Here is a 20199-nt window from a genome sequence, read left to right on the forward strand (position 1 = left end):
ATTGCATCTGTCATATCATACCATTCATTTCAATCGTTATAAATTTCAAGCATTACCATTCATTGACATATTTGTGTGCGCGACTATGAACATTCAAATATGCTTCTCTCCTTCTTCCAACGAATGCAAGAATGCTAACCATCTCTTCTTGAAAATGACTCCTTTTAACGTTCCATCGGATGCATGAAGAACAATCAAATATCGTACGCCCAACTTTGTAAACAATTGTTGTACCAATTCTAACGGACTTGAGGTTGTCAATGTGATCGGCGCTTTATCGACAAAGATGCTCAAATCGTTTGGTGAATCCATTGAAGCCAACAAGACTGAATCACGCATAAAATGATCCGTTCCAATTTCGCTTGGACTACGAATACTCTCTGCGCCATCCACACTTTCAGATCGTTCCATCGGCGTTGGTAAAGCAGATTGCGGAGCCGTTTCGACAGATCGATCAGGTCTGGGCAGATAATCAAACGTACAAAACAGGTTTGAAATTGGTGTTTTGCCATCATCATATTCGATTAATTTATTCAATCCATGTTCCAATTCTTGCGCTGCAATGTATCCCACCAATTTAGGCTTAGAAGGACTCCATTCTCCGCCATTGTTGCCAAATCCACTCGTGCCCATCCTTGCTGCTCTACGTGAAGGATCCACTACAATAGGGAAACCTCCATCAGGGTTGCTGGTCACAATTGCTAATCGTTCCAATTTCTCTTTAAGACTTTGTACTGTATTCTGTTCATCCAACGAAATCACTTCGATTCCGGTATCAACAGCATCAATAATCGAAACACCTTGCCATGTGTGTTCTTCTTTGGCATCGAGATATGGTAAACCGGAAAAGTCCATCACCAAATCATAGATTCCTTTATGTTCCAAACCGTCAGCGATCGTACGTGCAACCAAAACGCTTAGAATCACGGGTACAGCATACGTCAGTGTTCCCGTCAATTCAAACATGATGACCACAAGTGAAATTGTAGTACGTGTAACGCCTGACAGACATGCCGCTGCTCCAACCATTGCATAAACGCCTGGAACGATGCATGCTGTACTTTTGTCGGCTTGACACCATGCAAAGAAGGAAAGATCGGGTTGGGTCCATTGAATATATTGCACCAATAGACCTACGATCCGACCAAAGCAGGCTCCAACGCAAAGGGTAGGAATGAAAATACCTGCCGGTAACTTGATTCCGAACGTGATGATAGTCAACACACCTTTGAGTATCATCGCCCATGCAACAGAAGTGACCAAAGGTCCGATTTCTGATGGCTTTGAGACACATAAGCCCTCTAAGGATTCATGCTCATGACATTCACTGAATAAATCTGCGATTAATTCTGGCCCTCCCATTCGTGTGTAATCGTTTAAGAAACTTGCAGCGACGGAGATTGTGGTAATCATAATCACTTCATACAATGGATGGGTTGACATCCATGAAGTGGCACGAACACGTTTGCTCCAAATCATATTCAATTTTGTGAACAATGCTCCATAAACGCCACCGAATATTCCTAGCACGATGAAGAAACCGAGTTCGATCCAATGCCAATCACGATCGTACGTTACTTGAAAGAGAACAATCTTCCCCGTTCCAAAGGGATCCAAGAATCGTAAAGTTGCTGCAGCGACTGTAGCGCAGAAGAAAGAACGGAACATGACCTTTGAAGAAAAGTAATAGGAAACTTCCTCCAAACTGAACAAAACACCACCGACAGGCGCACCGAAAGCAACGGCAACACCGGCAGCACAAGCGCAAGAAAGGATCTCACGTCTTTTGGATTCGTTCTTTTCATACTTCGGAAAAACACGACAAACGATATTGCCAACGCAAGAAGCGATATGAACAAAAGGACCTTCTTTGCCCAAAGAGAGACCGGATGCGACTGATAATGCCAAACCGACCGATTTAGTGAACAAAGTCCAAAATCCTAAATAACCGTGAACCACAAATCCACTCAAGATACACTTAACTTCCGATATACCGCTTCCGCTGCCGAAGTACAACACCTTTCGCGGTGGCAACGCTTCTCGTGCACGTACTTCGCTGGCCAAATGCGAAAAGATCTTTGTGGGCAATGCATTCTTGTTTGAAATATCTGGGGGCGCATTGCTGTTGTACGTTCTATCCATTGAATCATCGCCAGGACGAGCACTACCGAGCAAAGGAGTGTACTCATCTACCGTCTGAGTATGCGATGGTGTGACAGGTTCATGTACTTGGGAGTTTTCGGTTGCAAGTCCTTCGTCTTCTGTCTTGTTCTTCGCGTATAATTCGGAGGATGTCAAGTAGATCGTCAACAAAGATGCGATAGATGCCCAAAGAATTGCCACAAGAATGTAGACACCATACTCTGCAATAAAGTTCCACTTTCCAGCCAGATGAAACTTATCTGCCCAAGTGACCCAACCAGGGCAACTCTCGTTCTCCGTACTTGGAGATAGCGTACGCCAAACAGGACTTGAGGCAACTGGAGCAGACCAACCTGCTAACATACGGTTTCCCATTCCAGTCAAGAGACCCTTCGTTGGATCAGAAGATCCAGATGACAAAGTCATAAATTGGCTCCTATAAGACCATGCCGGTGAAGATGTTGCATTCATGCTGTTCGGTGCGAATCCAACGCTACCGCCTCCATCCCAGTCGGGTTGATCACCGAACGGGCAGCAGAAGCGCTTTGCCAGACGCCAATTACGCTTGCAATATCCTTCTTTCAAGTCAAACAAAACAGCTTCAGACTTTACGATTCCACCTGCGATCAAAGCGGTAATAACACCAGTCACTGTAACGATTAGCCAACCTTGCAAACGATCCCAAAGATTGAGCAAGATGCCTCGATATCCTTTAATCGAACGCAATCTACGGAGACGAGAAGATTCTTTGACCGCATCGTGGATCCAGTCGATTGTTGTGTAAGATTCATACCAGACTCGAACTCCATTTCCTTGACCGGTTTGTTGTAAATCCTCTTGAAAGCGTTGGTCATCGTATACTTTGAATCTTGACATCTTTGGTGCATGTTGTCCAGGAATTGATTGATAGCCTGCAGATGAAGAACCAGACTTTATGCCTCGTAATCTACGAGGTAAAGTTGAGAATTTTGATGCACCATCATAAGTCATTGTACGTAAAAAGTTGCGTGATGAGCTTCTTGAGACTGTCGGACTTACATTTGCCGATCGGACAAATCGTTCATGAGTAGAGAATTGTGTAATGATTGGGGTGATTGTTTCGTTTACTTCATCATTCGTTTCATTGTCATGACTATCACCATTTTGCTGATGGGCAGACATGATCCTGACAAGCCCCTTTGAGGTAAAGGATGGTAGGTATAAAGACAAACAAGTGTTGTTCTGTTGGTTATATGCGTGTTTAAATTGATTAATAATGTATTACAGTGCTTTTATGCCTTTGACGGATAGTACGGACAGATAAACTTAAAAAATGAAATCGCGAACCCCGCGTCAATGAATGAGATATTTGCCTGCTTGCTCTTTAGGGGTGCTTCCCTGCTTTTCCGCGGGGGAAATCACATTAATGTGTACGTCACTGACGCAATTTCAAGCGGAGCGGCTTAGCGCAACGCACACTCGATCGAAGGAAGAGAAATGTGACATTGAATGCTCTTTCTTCACTTCAATCACTTTCTTGCCCTTTTTGTTTTGTCTTTTCCGCAATAAGGCTTTGCCAAAACTTTCGTTGAGAAGCTCTTTTACGTTCTATTGTCTTTTGAAACTTTTGTGGATCTTCTCTTTGCATTTTTGCCATCCATTTACGATTCTTAAGCGTGGACTTTGCTGGATTCTTTTTTAATCTTCTTGATCTAACATTATATTCTCCTTCTTTCGAATTTTCACCTCCTCCAAGAAGTTCACGTGCTTTTCGATATCGCAAATTGTTAGCGATTCGTTTTTTTGCCAAAAATTCTGCATATTTTTTTTGGCTCGTTCTCTTTCATTTGATGCATCCTATTCCTTTTATTCACTGTACCTCGTTTTTGACTCAAAACTCGATAAGACGTTGGTATATCTGAATATTTGGAGTAAATGGGAACAGTAGTCGCTTGAGCAATTTCCGAAGCTTTTCTCTTCCTTGAACTTCTCGCCTTTTGCGGAACGTGGATTTCATCAATTGGTTTGGGTGTATGACTGGAAGAAATGTCCATCAGAGTGGCTGCAGCACTACGGACATCATGATCTTCAGATAAAGCGCTTTTGCTGACAGCCTTTGAATCATCAGAACTCAAGGATCGTTTGAGCACCAATGCTGTGTTGATCTCACTTGAATATGTGGCACCTTTTTTCGTTGATCCTACCTGATATAGGCTTGTAAGAATGCAAATCGCACCAACGAGCAGAGAGCGGAATTGCATTGAGGCGACTGCTGCAGATGTGAGATGATGAAGATAAGCTGCTCTTTTTCACCTATTTGAATGAGTTAAAGAATGATAATATTTCAACTGAATAAACACATCGGGGCAATGTGGACGCAAAATGGCCATTCAGCAAAGTGGGATTAGCTCTGCGATACACTTACATTTCACTCCAATTTCACTGAAGTATACTCGACGAAGTCATCACAGGCATTTGTTCGTATCTTTTTGAAGCCTTTGTCAAGTTTAATTCAATCTTTCTATATTAGCAATATTTCAATTTTCAGACGTGCTTCTCTTACGATACTTGTTTTGTCACGGTTTCTTTGATCTTTGTTTGTTGAATGTACTTTCTTGGGTGAAGCTAGATACTGTGCCCCCTCATATCTGCAATACTTCCTATGCTCCATATTCTTTCGTACCTTGCACCCATTTGCAAATGGATGATTGTGTTTAGCGTTTCGCCCACAGCGCGAGACGCGGGAGGAAGAGTGAGATTTGCATGCAGTGGGTGTCCCGCCCGCTACACGCGGCATTTATGAATGCACTTCTTCGAAAAAATGACTAACGAAGCTTTGATGCTCTTATCTCCTTCAACCTGATCCTCAATCCTTACAAGGATAGAACTGTTCGAGGGAACAACTACACAATGCTGCAACCACTGGCGATACATTCAGGGCTAGAGGCTATCCTAGCATCAAGATCATCGCCTGCTGATATCGCATTGATCGTTTTGAATGAAAGTGGAGCACTCTATGCACAAGCACATCTAGATGCAATTCAATCAAACTCCAAAGATCATGCAGGACCATCAAAAGTACAACAAACGCCTGTCAAACGAGCCCAGAACGAAGTCGAACGTCAACAGAGACAGAGACAGCCAGGATTAGCATCACTCATGTCAATCGATGCAGGAAAACGATACAAAGATGACAAAAGCAAATCAGAGGATGAAGATGCCACTAAACAAGATTCACTGCCCATCAACCTTACTCGTGATGAGCGTGCTCGTGTTTTGGGAGGTAGGGCTTGTCAAGCCTGGACTGAAGAAGCAGCCAGAGTAAGACGAATGCATGCAACTGCAACTGGTAGATTTTCAGCGATTGCATCCTCAACCGGTCCATCTGTCATTAGTGGCGGCGGTAGTAGTAGTGCGGCAGGATCTGCAGGTGGATCAAAGATTACGCCTCTGACGAGATTTGATGAACAAGCCCAGAAAGCAGCTTCAGCAGCTGGCGACGAAGGTGCAGCAACGAACAGTGGCTCTAGAAGCATGCAGACTGCCAACTCTACCACTTCAAACGGTGATAGGGACGGAGCTGCGATTGCTGTTGAGGATGAAGCCGATACTCAGGAGGGAATTGCATTGCCAATGGCCATTCTTGGAATGCCTTTACAGCCTGACGTTGAAGGACCAGATGTTGCACCTTTGTTGCTCGAAGATGAATTGGGAGCAACTTTGGTTTTACCTCTATTGCCCTTAGGTGCACTTGCACCTGAAACACAATCACCAATTTCACCATACAATCCATCTCATGCAATTTTGCTTTTGGTTCTTTCTACTCGATCAAACGTGAACAAGTCCACACCTACCCAAACAGGCTCAGCATTAGCCAATAGCACACTTTCACAAGATGAATGGAATCAAATGCATGATTGTGCACAAGCATTTGCAAGCTTTATTAGTCCTGCCTTACGAAAAGCATTTGGAACACGAGGTGAACTGTTACCTGATGATCATCCGGGCATCGTTGCACCAGGTGGAACGACGATCTTTTCTGATGATCGAGAAAGTCTAGCAAGTGCAGATGTTTCGCATGCTGTGTAGATTCGAGAATTACGTGATCATGAAGAATAGATATTATGAGACGTACCCTAGTCACTCTACAAAATATTCCTTCATTCTGTAATAGCAAAAGTCGTTTGTGTGTGAATATTGAGGCATGATAGGTAAACGCGTTTGTTAAATGTCTCCGCGGATAAAATAAAAAAAAAAGCTGAAAAAATTTTTGAAGTTTTAATTTTAGCCTCATTCTTACTTCCACTTTGTCACATTCTCGCAAAATGGCGATCAAAGAGAAGGTAAGAATAATTTATTGGCGTGCTGAGGGAGGTAAACGTGAGTGCTGACCTATTCCTATTCAGTCTTCTATTGTCGACCCTAGATTTGATACGAGCAGATGGAAGGATAATACAGTAAAAGCCTCCACCTCAAAAGAAGATCTTGATCAAGAACAGGATGAGAATGAGAGTTCTGAGGACGATGAGGGCTTCGAAGAAGAGGATGATTACGATGACGAGGACGAAGAAGATGAAGACGACGAAGAGGAAGAGTACGATGACGAAGATGACATTGCTCCACCAACCGGTGGACCTGTAGTAAAACCATTATCACGAGAAGAATTGGAAAAGTATGAAGAAAAGCAACGTAAGAAAGGAATAATTTACATTTCCAGAATACCACATGGAATGACAGTTGCAAAAGTTCGACATCTTTTAAGCGGATTTGGAGATGTTGAAAGAATTTATTTACAAGATGGACGTGAAAAAGAACGTGGTGAACGATTGACGGGAAGAGCAGCAAAATCCGCTCATTTTACAGAAGGTTGGGTTGAATTCGCTCAAAAGAAAGTGGCAAAAACTGTTGCTGATATGTTGAACGCTCATCCTATCGGTGCAGCTTCTGGTGGCAGTGGAGGTGGAAAAGGCGGTAAGAAGGCTGGCGGGAAGATGTCTGCAAGAAGATGGAGAGACGAAGTTTGGACGATGAAGTACTTAAGCGGCTTCAAATGGGGCATGTTGAGCGAACAATTGGCAAACGAGAGGGCTTCAAGAGCTTCTCGAGTGCGGGCGGAATTGAGTCAGTCCACCTTTGAACAAAAGGACTACCTACGCAAAGTGGAAAGAGCCAGAGTCATGCGGGATAAGCAGGCTAGATTGGATGCAAAGCTGCAAAAACAACAACAACAGTCTGATACAACAAACGGTTCAACAAACACAAAAACTCTCAATCAACCACGTCAACACACGTTCAGACAAAGAGAAGCCGTCTTACGGGATGTGCGGGAACAGAGAGATACAACCAAGAGAAAGAACGAAGATGGTCATCCAGAGAAGGATCGCCCCTTCAAATCAACAAAACAAGATACACAACCGCCCAAATCAACTGCAGGCAGATCAAACGCCTTGCAAGGAGCCATGTCCAAGATCTTTTGATGATTTTATGAATTGCACAATGTACTATAATACAGCATGAATAAATTTTACAAATTAGTCTACCTCTAAGCCTAGCTTTCTCATTTGATCTCTCCATTCTCCTTCTTTGTGTAGCTTCTTGATTCGCATCTCATGTCTAGTCTTTTCGTCCCACCATGGCTTGAATTGGTCTTCATCCCCTTCAAATTGTCCAGAATCATCATCAAGTTCAAATGAAGGACCTCCGATCACATTGCTCACTCGACTTGCAAGTTGACGAATCCTTTGAATTTCCAGGGGACCGACACGTAAACCAAGCCTGAACAATTCCGATTCTCCAATCACTCTTGAAGGTCCACCGCCGTTGGCACCACTACCATTACTCGTACTTTGTCCGTTCATCGGATTTGCCCTCCTATCACCTCGGACGTACGTCGGTCCAACTTGATGACTGTGCAATGCTGATTGTTCAGATACACCCAAGATCAATTCCAATGCAGATGCTCGATGATTGTAAGAAGGTAATGCGTCCAGCGTTTCAAGTGCACGAATCATACCTTTGGACAGCTTTGCTTCAACCGAATGAAGGGCATTATGATGATCATTCTCCAAAAGTGAAGCACGAATGCCTACATCCAGTGCAATTTGACGAAATTGTTCATGATTCATTGGCTTTGCATCATGTGCACGTAAAGGGTCCATCAATGCGAATTCGTCAGGTTGCGGCGGTAGTGATAGCTCATCAACAGGTTTCAGTTCCGGAGATGGCGGACGGTACAATGTTCCTTCCGTTATGGGTAGGCCACCTTTATTCAGCGGTTGAGCCATAGCGATGGGCGGCTGATCAACAACACTATTCGTACCCGTCGGACCTCGTTTGATCTCTTCAATCAAACCTCTCCGTCTTTTCTGCTCTGCAGCATCACCGCTTCGTGTTTCAAATCGATCCAAATACTCGTTGCGGACAAGGAAACGAATCACTTGGGCGACGTAATTGATATGTTGTGCAATCTCGTTCCGCAAAAGGGCGCGTAACAGATGTGGGGCTTCGAATGGATTTGGCGAAGGAGCTTTTGGACGTTTACGTTTCTTTGACTGCTTTTCTGTCGGGTTAAGATCTCCGATTTCATGACGATGTGAACAATTTTCTCCATTGCGACATGTTCCTTTCTGAAAGAAACGGCAAAGAGGCTTAGGCTTTGACTCGTCCAAATCATATCTCTGTCCGGGTGGCGGCACTTTTGAGGAAATTGCATCCTTTTCTGGATCCAGATCTGAGCCGGATGAATCGGAGTCGGATTCGTTATCTTCAAAGGACGGTGCAATGTTTGCTTTTTCTTCGACTTTGCCCGCATCATCATCATCCCCATCAGAATCGGATTCGTCAGATGACTCATTGCTTGAGGAGTCATCATTAGTCTCAGCCTTAGGCTTTGCAGCAGGGGCAGATGCACTTTTGTTATTCCTGTGTGATGATTGAACAGGTCTCTCGTCCCAGGATTGCAATGCTTTTTGCTCTACCACAGCCTTTGTAGGCCATCTCTTTTTTCGTTCGGCCAACCATTTTTGAACAAGTTCAGGACTATCGAGCTGAATGTTCAGGCCAGGTATCAATTGACTGTAAGGATGAAGAAAAGATTAGTTACTGAAAAGAAGACCTTGAGCGCATACATTTACTCACTTTGCCTGCTCTTCTGCTTCGTCATCAGCCGTGCGTTTTCGGGCCCGTCTTGCTTTCTCTTTTCTCTCTTCTTCGAGAATTGGATCAATCCTTTCTAACTCGGCTATACCTCCTTCTGGAAGAAGCAAATGACGATCAGCCCTGTGTAATTTGAGTGCTACTTCAGAGTGAGAACGCCATTGACATTGTTGTGATCCAAGATTGAAGCCGCAAACAAGATGACCCGACTTTCCAGCATCGATTCTGGGACCTTTGGTGATTTCTTGTCTAGTATGGCCCACCTGCCTTTTATGATTCGAATACCCTCCTCTCATCTTACAATGCAATCATGGCAATGGTGGTTTGAGTGGAGTGTAAAACAGCAATTTAAAAAAAAAACACAAAATAAAAATGTTCCGAACTTGTCAAGTAAATATTTCGACAATTTAACCGCCGCCCGAAAGACCGAAAGAGTCAATTTTGCCCTGAACGCGTCGGTGGAAGGGCCGATTGTACATTACTATAATTGTACGATAAGCTTTCTTCCAAGCATCCCCCCCACAACACCGCCCGCATAGTGCAATGATTGCAAGGCAGAATGCATGTGTTCAGTGTTTTTGAGAAACAAAGAGATAAGGTACACTTGCATGAATAGCTTGTAAAACTGCTTTCCTTACAATGCATTCAATTCTCGACTTCTCACTACCACAACACGGTTGACATACTACAACATAGGGTTCATTTCATTCTTCTTTTGATCTGGCAAGCTGGCAAGTACTCCTTATGTACGCATCAAATACATAACTCCGGCCCTGACCATTGAGAGATACTGTCATGGCAGATCAAAGGATGTACAAGCGTAGTCAAAGACCCACTTGGAGCTGTACAGAATGTGCAAGAAGAAAGATCAAATGCGACAAAAAGATTCCATGTCAACCTTGCATCAAAAGGAATGCCGGTCATCTTTGCTCTTTGGATCATGAACATTCAGCAACGGCACAAACACCAGTGGGACCTTCTCATATGAATCAATATTCACCCGTTCATGCACAACAGACAGATCCAAACTCTCTCAGTAGGCATCCATCGTCATCATCAACGTACTTCCAGCCTTCGATGCAGCCTCCAAGTATTGCAAGTGGCGTGCCGAGTGTGGACCTTTACTCACAAGTACAGTCTCTCAATGCGACAGTCTCCGATCTGGATCGTAGGTTGCGTACGATTGAACACTACGGTCGATCAAATGGCATGAGCAAAATGTCTCCCAAGACATCTACATACGATCATGCTAATGAAGCTTCGCCAATCTCTGCATCGTCTTCCAGAATCATGCACGGAAGCCCAACACGCCGTCTTGCGCATAAATCAACGTCATCAGAAGGTGTGGCAGATACTGCTCTGACGTTTGAATACCTTGCCCTTGGCAGAGACCGTCATCGTGGCATTCTGAAGCAACATCACCACAATCAATCAACGCAGACTGGAGCAGCGTCCAAGACGCATGAAAACATTCTCAAAGAGCCCTTACAAGAGCCGCTCTCTCAGCGAATACAAGCAGCATTGTTACCGCTCAAAGCTCTAGATTATGTGCTTACATTTGCCAAAGATGTGATCGCATGGCAGCATGCATGCATTCATGTTCCCACATTTCAACGAGAATATGAGATGTTCCTGACCTTGCAGCCGTCAGATCGTTGGATATGGGTTGATCCCCTTTGGCTTGGATTGTTCTTTGTGATTCAGAGTATTGCCGTCCATCAAATGCCTCAAAATGATGTCGAGCATATCTGTGGAATCAGTCAACGGCCTTTGCCGGAAATATTGTTGGACGCTGCTGTAAAGTGTCTGGAAGCTGGTAACTATCTATCTGAACCAAGTCTTTATACATGTCAAGCACTGGCAATTCTTTGTGTCACCGGACACAATGTTGCAGATTCAAATCTGTTGAGCACATATTTGGCTATCGGCATCAAAACGGCGCAAATGCTCAACTTACATCACCTGGCCGGCGAGTCGGCACGGATCGAGGCCCTTCTGCATTCTGAAGGTGGAGAGATTAAGGATAACTCTCTCGATTGGCGATCACGCATCATTCGTTTGGAGGTGGGAAAGCGAATTTGGTGGAGTCTCGTACAGCAAGATTATTTGGCGATGCCTTTCTGTGGATCTTCTATGATCAATCCGCGCCACCACGATACTCCTTTGCCCGTCAATGTTCACGATGATGAGCTTGACCAAGGTCATTTGCGCTTAAGATATGATGAATCGGATCTGACATTGGTTCAGAAATTACGACTGACGGCAAAGATGGCGCAAATTGTATACACCTTCTTTGATCAATTGCCACACCGTCAAGGAGCTGGAGCAAGGCTTGAAGATCATGTACAGCCTTATGAGACTCAGCTGTTAGAGCTTCTGCCTTCTACGCAACCTAAGTCGCCCTTCCCATCTCTGAAATTCGGATTGGCTCTGAAACGTTATATCAACATTGGGGTTTCGCACAAAATTCTTGTTTTACATCGAGCATTTTGCTCTTTGAATCCTAGTCCGAGCACATTGCAGATTCAAGCATCACAAGGAAGGTGCGTAGAAGCTGCTCGTCAAGTGCTGGAGCATGTACGTGCCATCAATCCGTCAGGAAGACCGGAAGGTCAGGTAGGAGCAATGTGGACAATCTCTTATCAAGCTGTCGCGGCTGCGATTTTGATTGTATTGTCACATTTTGGAGACAAGAGCAAAGAAGCAGAGGTGAAGGGACGCAATGCTTTACACAATCAGCCAGTATTGACCGCATCCCGTCAAGAAGCATCAGATGCCAGAGAGGTGTTGATGGGTTTGTCGTATCGCAGCACGATTGCACATCGAGGCTTACAGTTGTTGGACGAGTTGGTGCAGAACTTCGAAGATGCAGAGCGTCAAAACGGCAGTCTGAAAAGACCCAGCGGTGAGCAGCCGAATGGCAACCAACAGACAGCAGATGGATCGCCTGCAAAAAGAGCACGTAATGAAGAACAATATGCCCATTCTACCACACAAACGCCAAGTAATGGTTTGAATATCGACTCTCTCACCAACGTCAATCCAGCCCTGGCCAATTTGGATATCGAATGGGATGTTGCCAGCGTTTTGCAGTCCATGCCAGATGTTTCTAAACTGTTTGACGGTAGTATGGGCAATCCGTTTGGATCATTTTCATGAATGTTGTGGGTTTTCATTAATATTGTACAAATATCATCACCACTTTTAATTTGTAATTATACTTTGTATATTGTCGCATACATGATTAATCTGACCCCATCATCTTTAGTACATCTTGAATCCTCCCGCACCACGTATCTATAAGAAAGTTATTCCGAGGGAATGCTGTTGAATGACGTGCTTTTTATCGGCACGCGCGATTCATACTGGCGGCGTGCATATCAATTCAATTTTCGTGCACGGTCGGGAAGAAATGATTTCTTCTTACTTTCTTAGATGGGGGGATACACATACTTTCCTTTATAACATTCACATACTCAAAACAAGATGGCAACCAATATCACATTCCACGAAGGACACGTTACCTACGATGAAAGATGTTCACTTTTAGAACAAAAAGGCGCAACTCTTTGGTTAACAGGTTTATCGGCCAGTGGTAAATCAACAATTGCAACCGCATTAGAACAACATCTTTTACATCAAAAAGTTGCTGCTTTTCGTTTGGACGGTGATAATGTTCGTTTTGGTTTGAATAAAGATTTGGGTTTCAGTCCTAAAGATCGTGAAGAGAACATCAGACGTATTGCAGAGGTGAGTTCAGAGCACGATTGGCAGAGATATTGACAGGATATCGGAAGCTGACATGAAACACACACACACTTCAATCAGGTCTCCGTCTTGTTCGCCTCTTCATCAGCTCTCACAATCGCTTCGTTCATCTCACCCTACAAAGCAGATCGTGATCTAGCCCGTAAGCTGCACGCAGAATACAAGCCTTCTTTGCCTTTCATTGAAGTGTATGTTGATGCATCCGTTGAAGAATGTGAAAAACGGGATCCTAAAGGATTATACAAAAAGGCAAGAGCAGGAGAAATTAAAGAGTTTACAGGTATCTCTGCCCCATACGAAGCACCCGAAAAACCAGAAATTCACATCAATGCTGGCACAATTTCGATCGAAGATAGCGTCAAATTGATCACTGAATATCTCATCAAGCAAGGTCTTATCAAGGCTTAGGTTTACTTTCATTAGATCACATTGCAACAATCATAAAGGATGTATAGGTTATTCCGGTATTAATATGTACATATTAAAAATGACTTACGCCTTCACTTTCCATCTTTGCGATCCGTTTACTCTGTTCTTTCTTTGCAATTCGTTTCATTCGAACAACTCCATCTTCGGCATTCGTCTTTAGCCATTGAAGGGTGCGGAATGATTTTACTTGAGCAGCACCTCTTTGTTGTCTGTGTAAATTGCGCGCTCTTGCTCTTCTACCTTCGGGTGTATCACCTTCGATAAGGCCATCATCATCTTCCACTGTTCCGTCATTATCACTTGGAATCTCACCTTCCAACTCGTCTGAATCGAAATCATCATCTTCTTCCTCAATTTCTACGCGGCCCTTCCCTTTGTCCTCTGCTCGAGCAGCATCGGTGTCAATACGTAGATCGTTGGCTTCTTTATTTGCAGCTGAGATATCGATCATTCCTGACTCTGAACCGACCACGCCTGCTGCTTGACGAGGTCCAACCGTACTCAACTTTCTCTTTCGTGCTACACTGAGCATTCTCGGTTGAGGACGTTGACCACAATCGACCAATGTTTGGAAACATTCAAACGCAGCACGTAACTCATTATCGCCTGCAAGGATTGAACGATGTTCAGGTCCTAAACCTGGATGGAAAACCAAGACGATATCCAAATAACCAACTTGTTTTAAAGCTGAATCACCTTTTGCATCTTTTGTTTCTTTTCCAGCCGCCTCTCCATTTGTATCTTCCACCATTTCTTCCATAATAGGCATCAATTTCTTTACGCTCTTTGACGATTCGGCCAATTGATCTTCTTTTGTCATATCTCGCAAGACGTCTTGTTCGAATTGCTGCCAATCAGAAGTTTCATAAATTGGAACCTTTTTCCGTACCTCCGTATTATCGTCCAAACGATTCATCGGAATTACCGCATGTGCAATTCGATGTGAGCGACCTGGCACTCTTGAATCGCTTCGAAGATGCATATAGAGGAAATTAGGGTATCTTTGAGTTACTGCAATTCGCACTGGAGTTGTCAAAACCCACTTGTAGCTCAATGCATCCCTACCGTGTTCTGCTTTGCCTTCGTCTACTTCAGGTGTGACAGGTTCAGTTTCCGCTCTGCCTCCTACTGTTTCAAAAGCGATGTGCACATCGCGTTTCTCTGTCACGGCTTTATGAGATGCAGTTACACCGCCCACAAAACAACTTGCCACTTCGATCACACCAACATTCCATCCACGAAGCTGAGCAGGAATGTTGAGTTCCACAGAACGCCATAAAAGGGTAAGTCGAATCTTACCGTATCCCAATCCACCGGTTAAAGTGTACCATTGTGTTACACGACAAGAAGAGGTGATCACATCGCTCAACTTGATTCCCACAACGCCCAAGATTGGATCATTTTCTCTTTGACGTGCATCACGTACGACCAAATCAATACGAGCTGTATCAAATTCAGACACGATTCTTTCCGTACCAGCATTGAAAAATGGTTGAGGATTAAAGGTTTTCGTACGAGTTCGATAAACAGCTTCATCGTTAATCAAAACTTGCACATAAGAATTTGGCATCTTTGATGTTCCTTCGCCCAAGACGTCCTCATCTGCTGCGTATTGTGGCTTTTGCGATAACCTTTTGCTATTCGACCAACTTTTTTGTGGTCCTTCAAATCCAAGTCCTTCGATCGAATGAATGTGAAAGGCAAGGATACCTGTTTTCCATACTTTACTTGGCGGTCCAAATGTGGCATGTGCTTCTCCTTCCATCATCGTTGTGAGCTTCTTTACGCGATCTTTACGCTCTTTACGATGTGCAAGTACCTTTTCATCCAAGGGAAATCCGATCGAATGGACAAATCTGTCAAATGGTGTGGTATAATTGCGATACAGATCATCCCTGTGTTTGTCCTGGCTAGGATCTGAAGATTTTGGTGGAGTGGAAGGAGTATCAGGCAGAACAGGAAGCTGTTTCTCTTGCTGCTCGCTCAAAGAGGCACCACTGACTGGAGTGTCTTCATGTCTATCTGCTGCTTGTCGCAAAAGGTTTGCTTTACCAGCTGTTCTTTTTCCTTGCGATGGTTTTGATAAACGGAAAAAGCCAACGCTATAGCTTAATCTACCTTGAACTTTTGCTCCTTTACGCATTGGTCTGATATCTTCTGTTTGTGTTTCCATCAAACTTGGTTTACCTTCCTCGTTATGATGTTGGAGTGCACGATTGATCAATTTATCGATCGAAACTTCCACCTTTCCTAATGGATCATCTACCGAGAATCGATCGGCATCAAAGACCGTCATGCGTAATCGCTCTTGATCACGTACTTCATCAGGTGAGACTGGTAAGATTGCCATCTCATGCCAGATAGGATCCTTTGTTTTGAGAAGGACGCGAGTAGTGAACAATGGCTTGCCCGCTCTGGCAAATGAAACGCTGACAAAAGGATCCGACATTCCATTGGCATCTGCTGCAGGGAGATTGATACCTTGATGGATTATAAGAACAACCACACCAAGAGCATACACATTACGTGGTCCATCTTGTGCTTCAAGAAGACTGGCAATGTCTACCGTATAGCTGTGAGGCGAAATGAAATTCTTGACGACTGCTTCAATAGAGTGCAATACGTAAGATGAAATGATTGGCAAATGCATTGCATCGATCACCATTCTACGTCCCAATGGCTTGGCAGAGATTTCAATCTTTGGCTTTCCCACAAAAGTGAATGCAACATGAGCGACAAAGGGAGCGGTTGGAACGAGTTGCAATCGTAATCGCATCTTTCCTTCGATGCCCAAAACCTCACACCAGACCGGAATTTCAACGGCGGCAATCTTTTGCAGTCCTATAGCCATATAAATCAGCATATGAATCTGATCGATCGGAAGTTCGGATTGATATCCAGAAACTTGCGCTTCTCTTTCCTCTTCAGTCATAACTCCGTCAGCTCGATTACTCTTCATCTTTTTACGTCTCGCGGCAGGCGATCGATAAGCGAAGGTGAGCTCCAAATTGACAAATTCGCCCACATCAAAGCCAATGTCCCCTTTACCAGAATCTTCTGCATGTTTCATCACATCTTCATGATTCTCCATACCGACATCCATATCGTGAATTTCACTGGCTGTAGCTCCATCAATAAATGCAACTTCGCTCGAGTCGAGTAAGCTGAAGGATTGTATATGCAAAGGAACGGTACCTTGATCCAGATCCTCCACTCTGCAGCCATGTACGATGCCAGGAACTTGTTGCATCAAAGCATCTTCCATCAAATCGATGAACGGTACAAAATAGTCTTGATTGATCAAAGGCCATACAGTTTTGAGGACAGCATTCATCCATTCAACACTTTCGCTACGCTTTTCATCAGTTTCTTGTTGAGCAATTCGGGCTGATTCTGCTTTTGTCCATTCACTGTCATCAGCAGCGATTGATAATTGTGTTCGCAAAACATATGCCAGGATGAATACGAGCAATAATGCTAAAAACCAATGAACAAACCTTGTCAATACGATCGAAATAAAGGCAGAAACGACAAAGAATTGTGTGATTTTTGGCATGACTGATCGAAGAGGATTTTCGACAATGATTGGTTGATATTGTTGACGTGGTGCAGGTGATTTGGGTGCTACTGCTGAGATGCTTGGAGCATCAGACTGATTTCTGCGATGCTTCTTTGATATATTTGACGTGGTCCGTTTATGTGTTGGTGCTTGGCTTTCATAAGTGGTAACATTTGTACTCCCGTTACTGTTTGCAGTCGGACTTAATGGTTGCTTGCCCTGTTGTGTGCCTGCATCGTTACTACTGGTGCTCTCATGACCATTTAAACTGAGTGATGGCCTTGATGATTTCTTTCCTACTTCTCCTCTACGTAACGACATACTTTTGCGTGCTGTTTGTCCATCTGCTGCACCATCACCACCATCTTTCTCTTTATTGTTCTTGCCTCCATTTCGTTTGAGCGAGAGAGATATTCTTGATCGTAAGTTTGAGCTTGTGCTATCCTTTCTCGTTCTAGTAGAGGTATTGAAGGAGGATGGTGGGTATTGTTCTGGTTCCTCCCTTATGTTTGACATGATAGCGGGGTGATGATGGTGGCATGAAGGATTCCCTTTGTCTTTCCCCGATCGTTATGGATCACTTTGACATGTTCTGATTTAGAAAAAAAGAACAACACTGCCTCTTCCCCCTCAGTTGATGCAACTCCATACATCTTGGCGCTACTGCTGCTCATCGTGCATACGCCAAACAATATAAAAATTAAAACGGAATTGTTAACGAAACGCGCTAAATGAAAAGAGGAGCCGGAATTGACATGCGTTTCGCCATAAATACAGAAATTAAAAATTGCCGCCGGTTAAGAAATTTGAAGCGTAAATGCATACACCGGGGAACAAGTAATCCAGCCCTGATGCACATTCAGTCTTTTGTTGACGACTGTTTTCTCTTTGCACGTTCCACCAAAGCATTCTCATAATTTCCAATTCCAAATCTTGTTCGATATTGGATATGATCATTTTCTGTAGCAAGGTCAGATAAGATCTTTTCTCGAAGCTTTATACCGTACTTGATTTGTGACATTTTCTCCTTTTAAAACGACAGAAAATTATCAGTAATCTATTCCAGCTCGCCGTGCAAATTTCACATCGCTTACCCTTTCCCTTTTCTTGAGACGTTCTTCAACTGTTCTATAGGAAGGGGCGTAAGCATAGAAGATGAGCCTTACCATCTTTCATATATGCATACATCATCTTAGAATGATACCAACAATCCTTTATTCCTTTCGTTCCATTTTTTAACTCTTTCTGCGTTGAAATCCTTCCTTTGTTCATCAGTCAAATTTGCATATGCTTTTCTTCTTCTAGTGTTTCGTCTTTCTTTTTCTCGGGCATATTGAATCGGATTCTATGCAAGCAGATCTGATTAAGCAATTGGTTATAGCATGCATCCCTTCTGTAATACTCACGTTTTGCTTAACGTGTAAACGATATTTTCGTTTTTGTTCTGCTATACTGGAATATTCTTTCTTTCGACCTTTTATCTGCAGGACATAATACTATCGTGTAAGACTTGTCCGTATTAGTGAGCTTAGGTACTACTTACTGTTTGATCTTTTGCCTCTTGTTGGACTGAGGATGCAATTTGAGGTGATTGATTTCTTGCTCCAACCGAAGACGGTACATTTGTAGCCCCACTCAGACTACTGGTATGCCTTCCTCTTTCTTCTTCCTGTTCTTTCTGTGTCCTTTTGATGATTGCCAAATCTTTTGATGAGACAATATTATCATCATCTTGAAGCCAATTGAAAATATCATCTTTGACACAATTGACATAAGTAAGAGCTAAAAGGAGAACATAAATCAGCCTAATCATATTGCATGCATGGTGATCAAAGAGAAGAACGATAAGCAGAATGATTGCGAACATTAAATGCAGACATCCCACGAGATCACTCGGGGCTATATCGGCTGTGCAATTAGCATGATCAAGCGCAAAGGCAATACAATGCGATGACACTAGATGGGAGATAAACAAAAAAAGAAGTTGTCATGCGTCATTCGCATCACTACTTCCGCTAGGCATCGCTTTCTTCTTTGTGGATTTGGGCATTGTCTTTTGTATACCCCCTTCGGCTTTTGCTTTTAGGTTTGTTCTATAGCGGTGATTGACAATCTTTTTCTAACAGCAACGAAAAGAGGAATGCTAAGCTTCATCTTATCTATACTTATCAAGTATCTACTTACCCTTTCCTTCTCGTTGATAAAAGCTTCATATGTCCTGTTGGTCAGATTTAAGGTGTGAGAGTCAGAGTAAAGGATCGATGTCCTTGACACTCACAATGGTCTTTGTTGCATCTTTTTCTCTTCCCATTGACGTCGTCGGACTGCCAATCTCGCTTCCCTCTTTTCGGCAGAGATGCCTTTATTTAGTTCTCTTCTTCGTTCTAGGCTTTTTTTGTGCCTTGCTGGATCCTAAATCGTTTGAAGGAGAAGAGTTAATTCAATTAGTATGCCTTTGCTTTAGCCGTTATCATCTGCAAATACCTACTTTGTGCATGATATGTAATCTTCGTTGCTTCCAATATTCTTTCTTACGTGAATGATAATCCTGGGCTTTGGAGCTTTGAGAGGAAGTTGTTCGATGTGTTGGCGTGATATTCGGTGCTGGAGATTCGTTTTGCACATTTTCTAGACTTGTTCTACTTTTGCTTTGTCGAAAGTAGGCAAATTCTTCGCTTGGCAAGATGTTGTTTTCATCTTTCCACCAGTCAAAGGTGTCATCACCCACACCAAAGCATGAAAAAGAGTAAAGGGACAATACTAGAATGTAGAAAGTGGTGAGCACTTGCATTTTCGTTTCATGAAGGATGAAAGATGACAGAGTGAATTATGTATGAATGGTCGAGTAACTTTGCATACGAAAACAATTCAACTCCTTATATTATGCCTTCAATACACATTTAGCTACAAAAGCTATGCTTTGCCGGACTTGCGTGCTTCAGCCTGGTCTAAAGCCGCTTTGTATTTCTTCTGACCTGAGTATTTCTGATATGCTTTCTTCTGTTGTTCTGTTGCATTGCCGGAGATAATGTTTTCTCGCACCTTAATCATTTGTAACCTACGTCGCATTACTCGCTGGAATGAAGGTGTTTAGTCTCAAACTCATTCGTTCTACTTAGATTGATGATCTGTTTCCACTTACAATTTTATTTTCTTGTTTCTTCTTT

General features: G+C 43.3%; 9 protein-coding genes across 9 annotated transcripts; 4 read left to right on the top strand and 5 right to left on the bottom strand.

The window, feature by feature from the left end:
- Positions 1-4: 4 nt before the first annotated feature.
- Positions 5-3361, bottom strand: FA14DRAFT_162142 (uncharacterized protein). The gene has a single exon (XM_025499442.1). The coding sequence runs from the start codon at positions 3301-3303 to the stop codon at positions 94-96; it is 3210 nt and encodes a 1069-aa protein (XP_025353217.1). The 5' UTR covers positions 3304-3361; the 3' UTR covers positions 5-93.
- A 285-nt stretch (positions 3362-3646) lies between these two features.
- On the bottom strand, positions 3647-4382 carry FA14DRAFT_191977 (uncharacterized protein; the record flags this gene model as incomplete). The annotated part of the gene is made up of 2 exons (XM_025501902.1): positions 3647-3936; positions 4001-4382. 2 exons carry the CDS (start codon positions 4380-4382, stop codon positions 3647-3649), a joined length of 672 nt encoding a protein of 223 aa, XP_025353218.1.
- Positions 4383-5031: 649 nt separating this feature from the next.
- FA14DRAFT_157609 (uncharacterized protein) lies at positions 5032-6210 on the top strand (the record flags this gene model as incomplete). Its single annotated transcript, XM_025497906.1, has 1 exon — positions 5032-6210. One exon carries the CDS (start codon positions 5032-5034, stop codon positions 6208-6210), a length of 1179 nt encoding a protein of 392 aa, XP_025353219.1.
- A 216-nt stretch (positions 6211-6426) lies between these two features.
- Positions 6427-7659, top strand: FA14DRAFT_191979 (uncharacterized protein). The gene is made up of 2 exons (XM_025501903.1): positions 6427-6464; positions 6528-7659. The coding sequence occupies exons 1-2, from the start codon at positions 6447-6449 to the stop codon at positions 7596-7598; spliced, it is 1089 nt and encodes a 362-aa protein (XP_025353220.1). The 5' UTR covers positions 6427-6446; the 3' UTR covers positions 7599-7659.
- FA14DRAFT_174584 (uncharacterized protein) lies at positions 7590-9610 on the bottom strand. Its single transcript, XM_025500547.1, has 2 exons — positions 9259-9610; positions 7590-9195 (listed from the first exon to the last, which is right to left on the bottom strand). Exons 1-2 carry the CDS (start codon positions 9570-9572, stop codon positions 7653-7655), a joined length of 1857 nt encoding a protein of 618 aa, XP_025353221.1. The 5' UTR covers positions 9573-9610; the 3' UTR covers positions 7590-7652.
- Positions 9611-9811: 201 nt separating this feature from the next.
- Positions 9812-12536, top strand: FA14DRAFT_191981 (uncharacterized protein). The gene has a single exon (XM_025501904.1). The coding sequence runs from the start codon at positions 10072-10074 to the stop codon at positions 12433-12435; it is 2364 nt and encodes a 787-aa protein (XP_025353222.1). The 5' UTR covers positions 9812-10071; the 3' UTR covers positions 12436-12536.
- Positions 12537-12762: 226 nt separating this feature from the next.
- Positions 12763-13446, top strand: FA14DRAFT_138066 (putative MET14-ATP adenosine-5`-phosphosulfate 3`-phosphotransferase; the record flags this gene model as incomplete). The annotated part of the gene is made up of 2 exons (XM_025497049.1): positions 12763-13026; positions 13105-13446. Coding segments are annotated over 2 exons (606 nt in total), but the record flags the coding sequence as incomplete, so codon positions are not given.
- Positions 13447-13456: 10 nt separating this feature from the next.
- On the bottom strand, positions 13457-17050 carry FA14DRAFT_138069 (uncharacterized protein). The gene is made up of 2 exons (XM_025497050.1): positions 13882-17050; positions 13457-13818 (listed from the first exon to the last, which is right to left on the bottom strand). Exons 1-2 carry the CDS (start codon positions 17027-17029, stop codon positions 13526-13528), a joined length of 3441 nt encoding a protein of 1146 aa, XP_025353224.1. The 5' UTR covers positions 17030-17050; the 3' UTR covers positions 13457-13525.
- Positions 17051-18307: 1257 nt separating this feature from the next.
- FA14DRAFT_157615 (uncharacterized protein) lies at positions 18308-19823 on the bottom strand (the record flags this gene model as incomplete). Its single annotated transcript, XM_025497907.1, has 7 exons — positions 18308-18391; positions 18439-18513; positions 18576-18988; positions 19097-19151; positions 19217-19250; positions 19311-19444; positions 19521-19823. 7 exons carry the CDS (start codon positions 19821-19823, stop codon positions 18308-18310), a joined length of 1098 nt encoding a protein of 365 aa, XP_025353225.1.
- Positions 19824-20199: the final 376 nt, after the last annotated feature.

This window comes from Meira miltonrushii (genome assembly GCF_003144205.1).
Source record: "Meira miltonrushii strain MCA 3882 unplaced genomic scaffold FA14scaffold_4, whole genome shotgun sequence".
Lineage (NCBI taxonomy): Eukaryota > Fungi > Basidiomycota > Exobasidiomycetes > Exobasidiales > Brachybasidiaceae > Meira > Meira miltonrushii.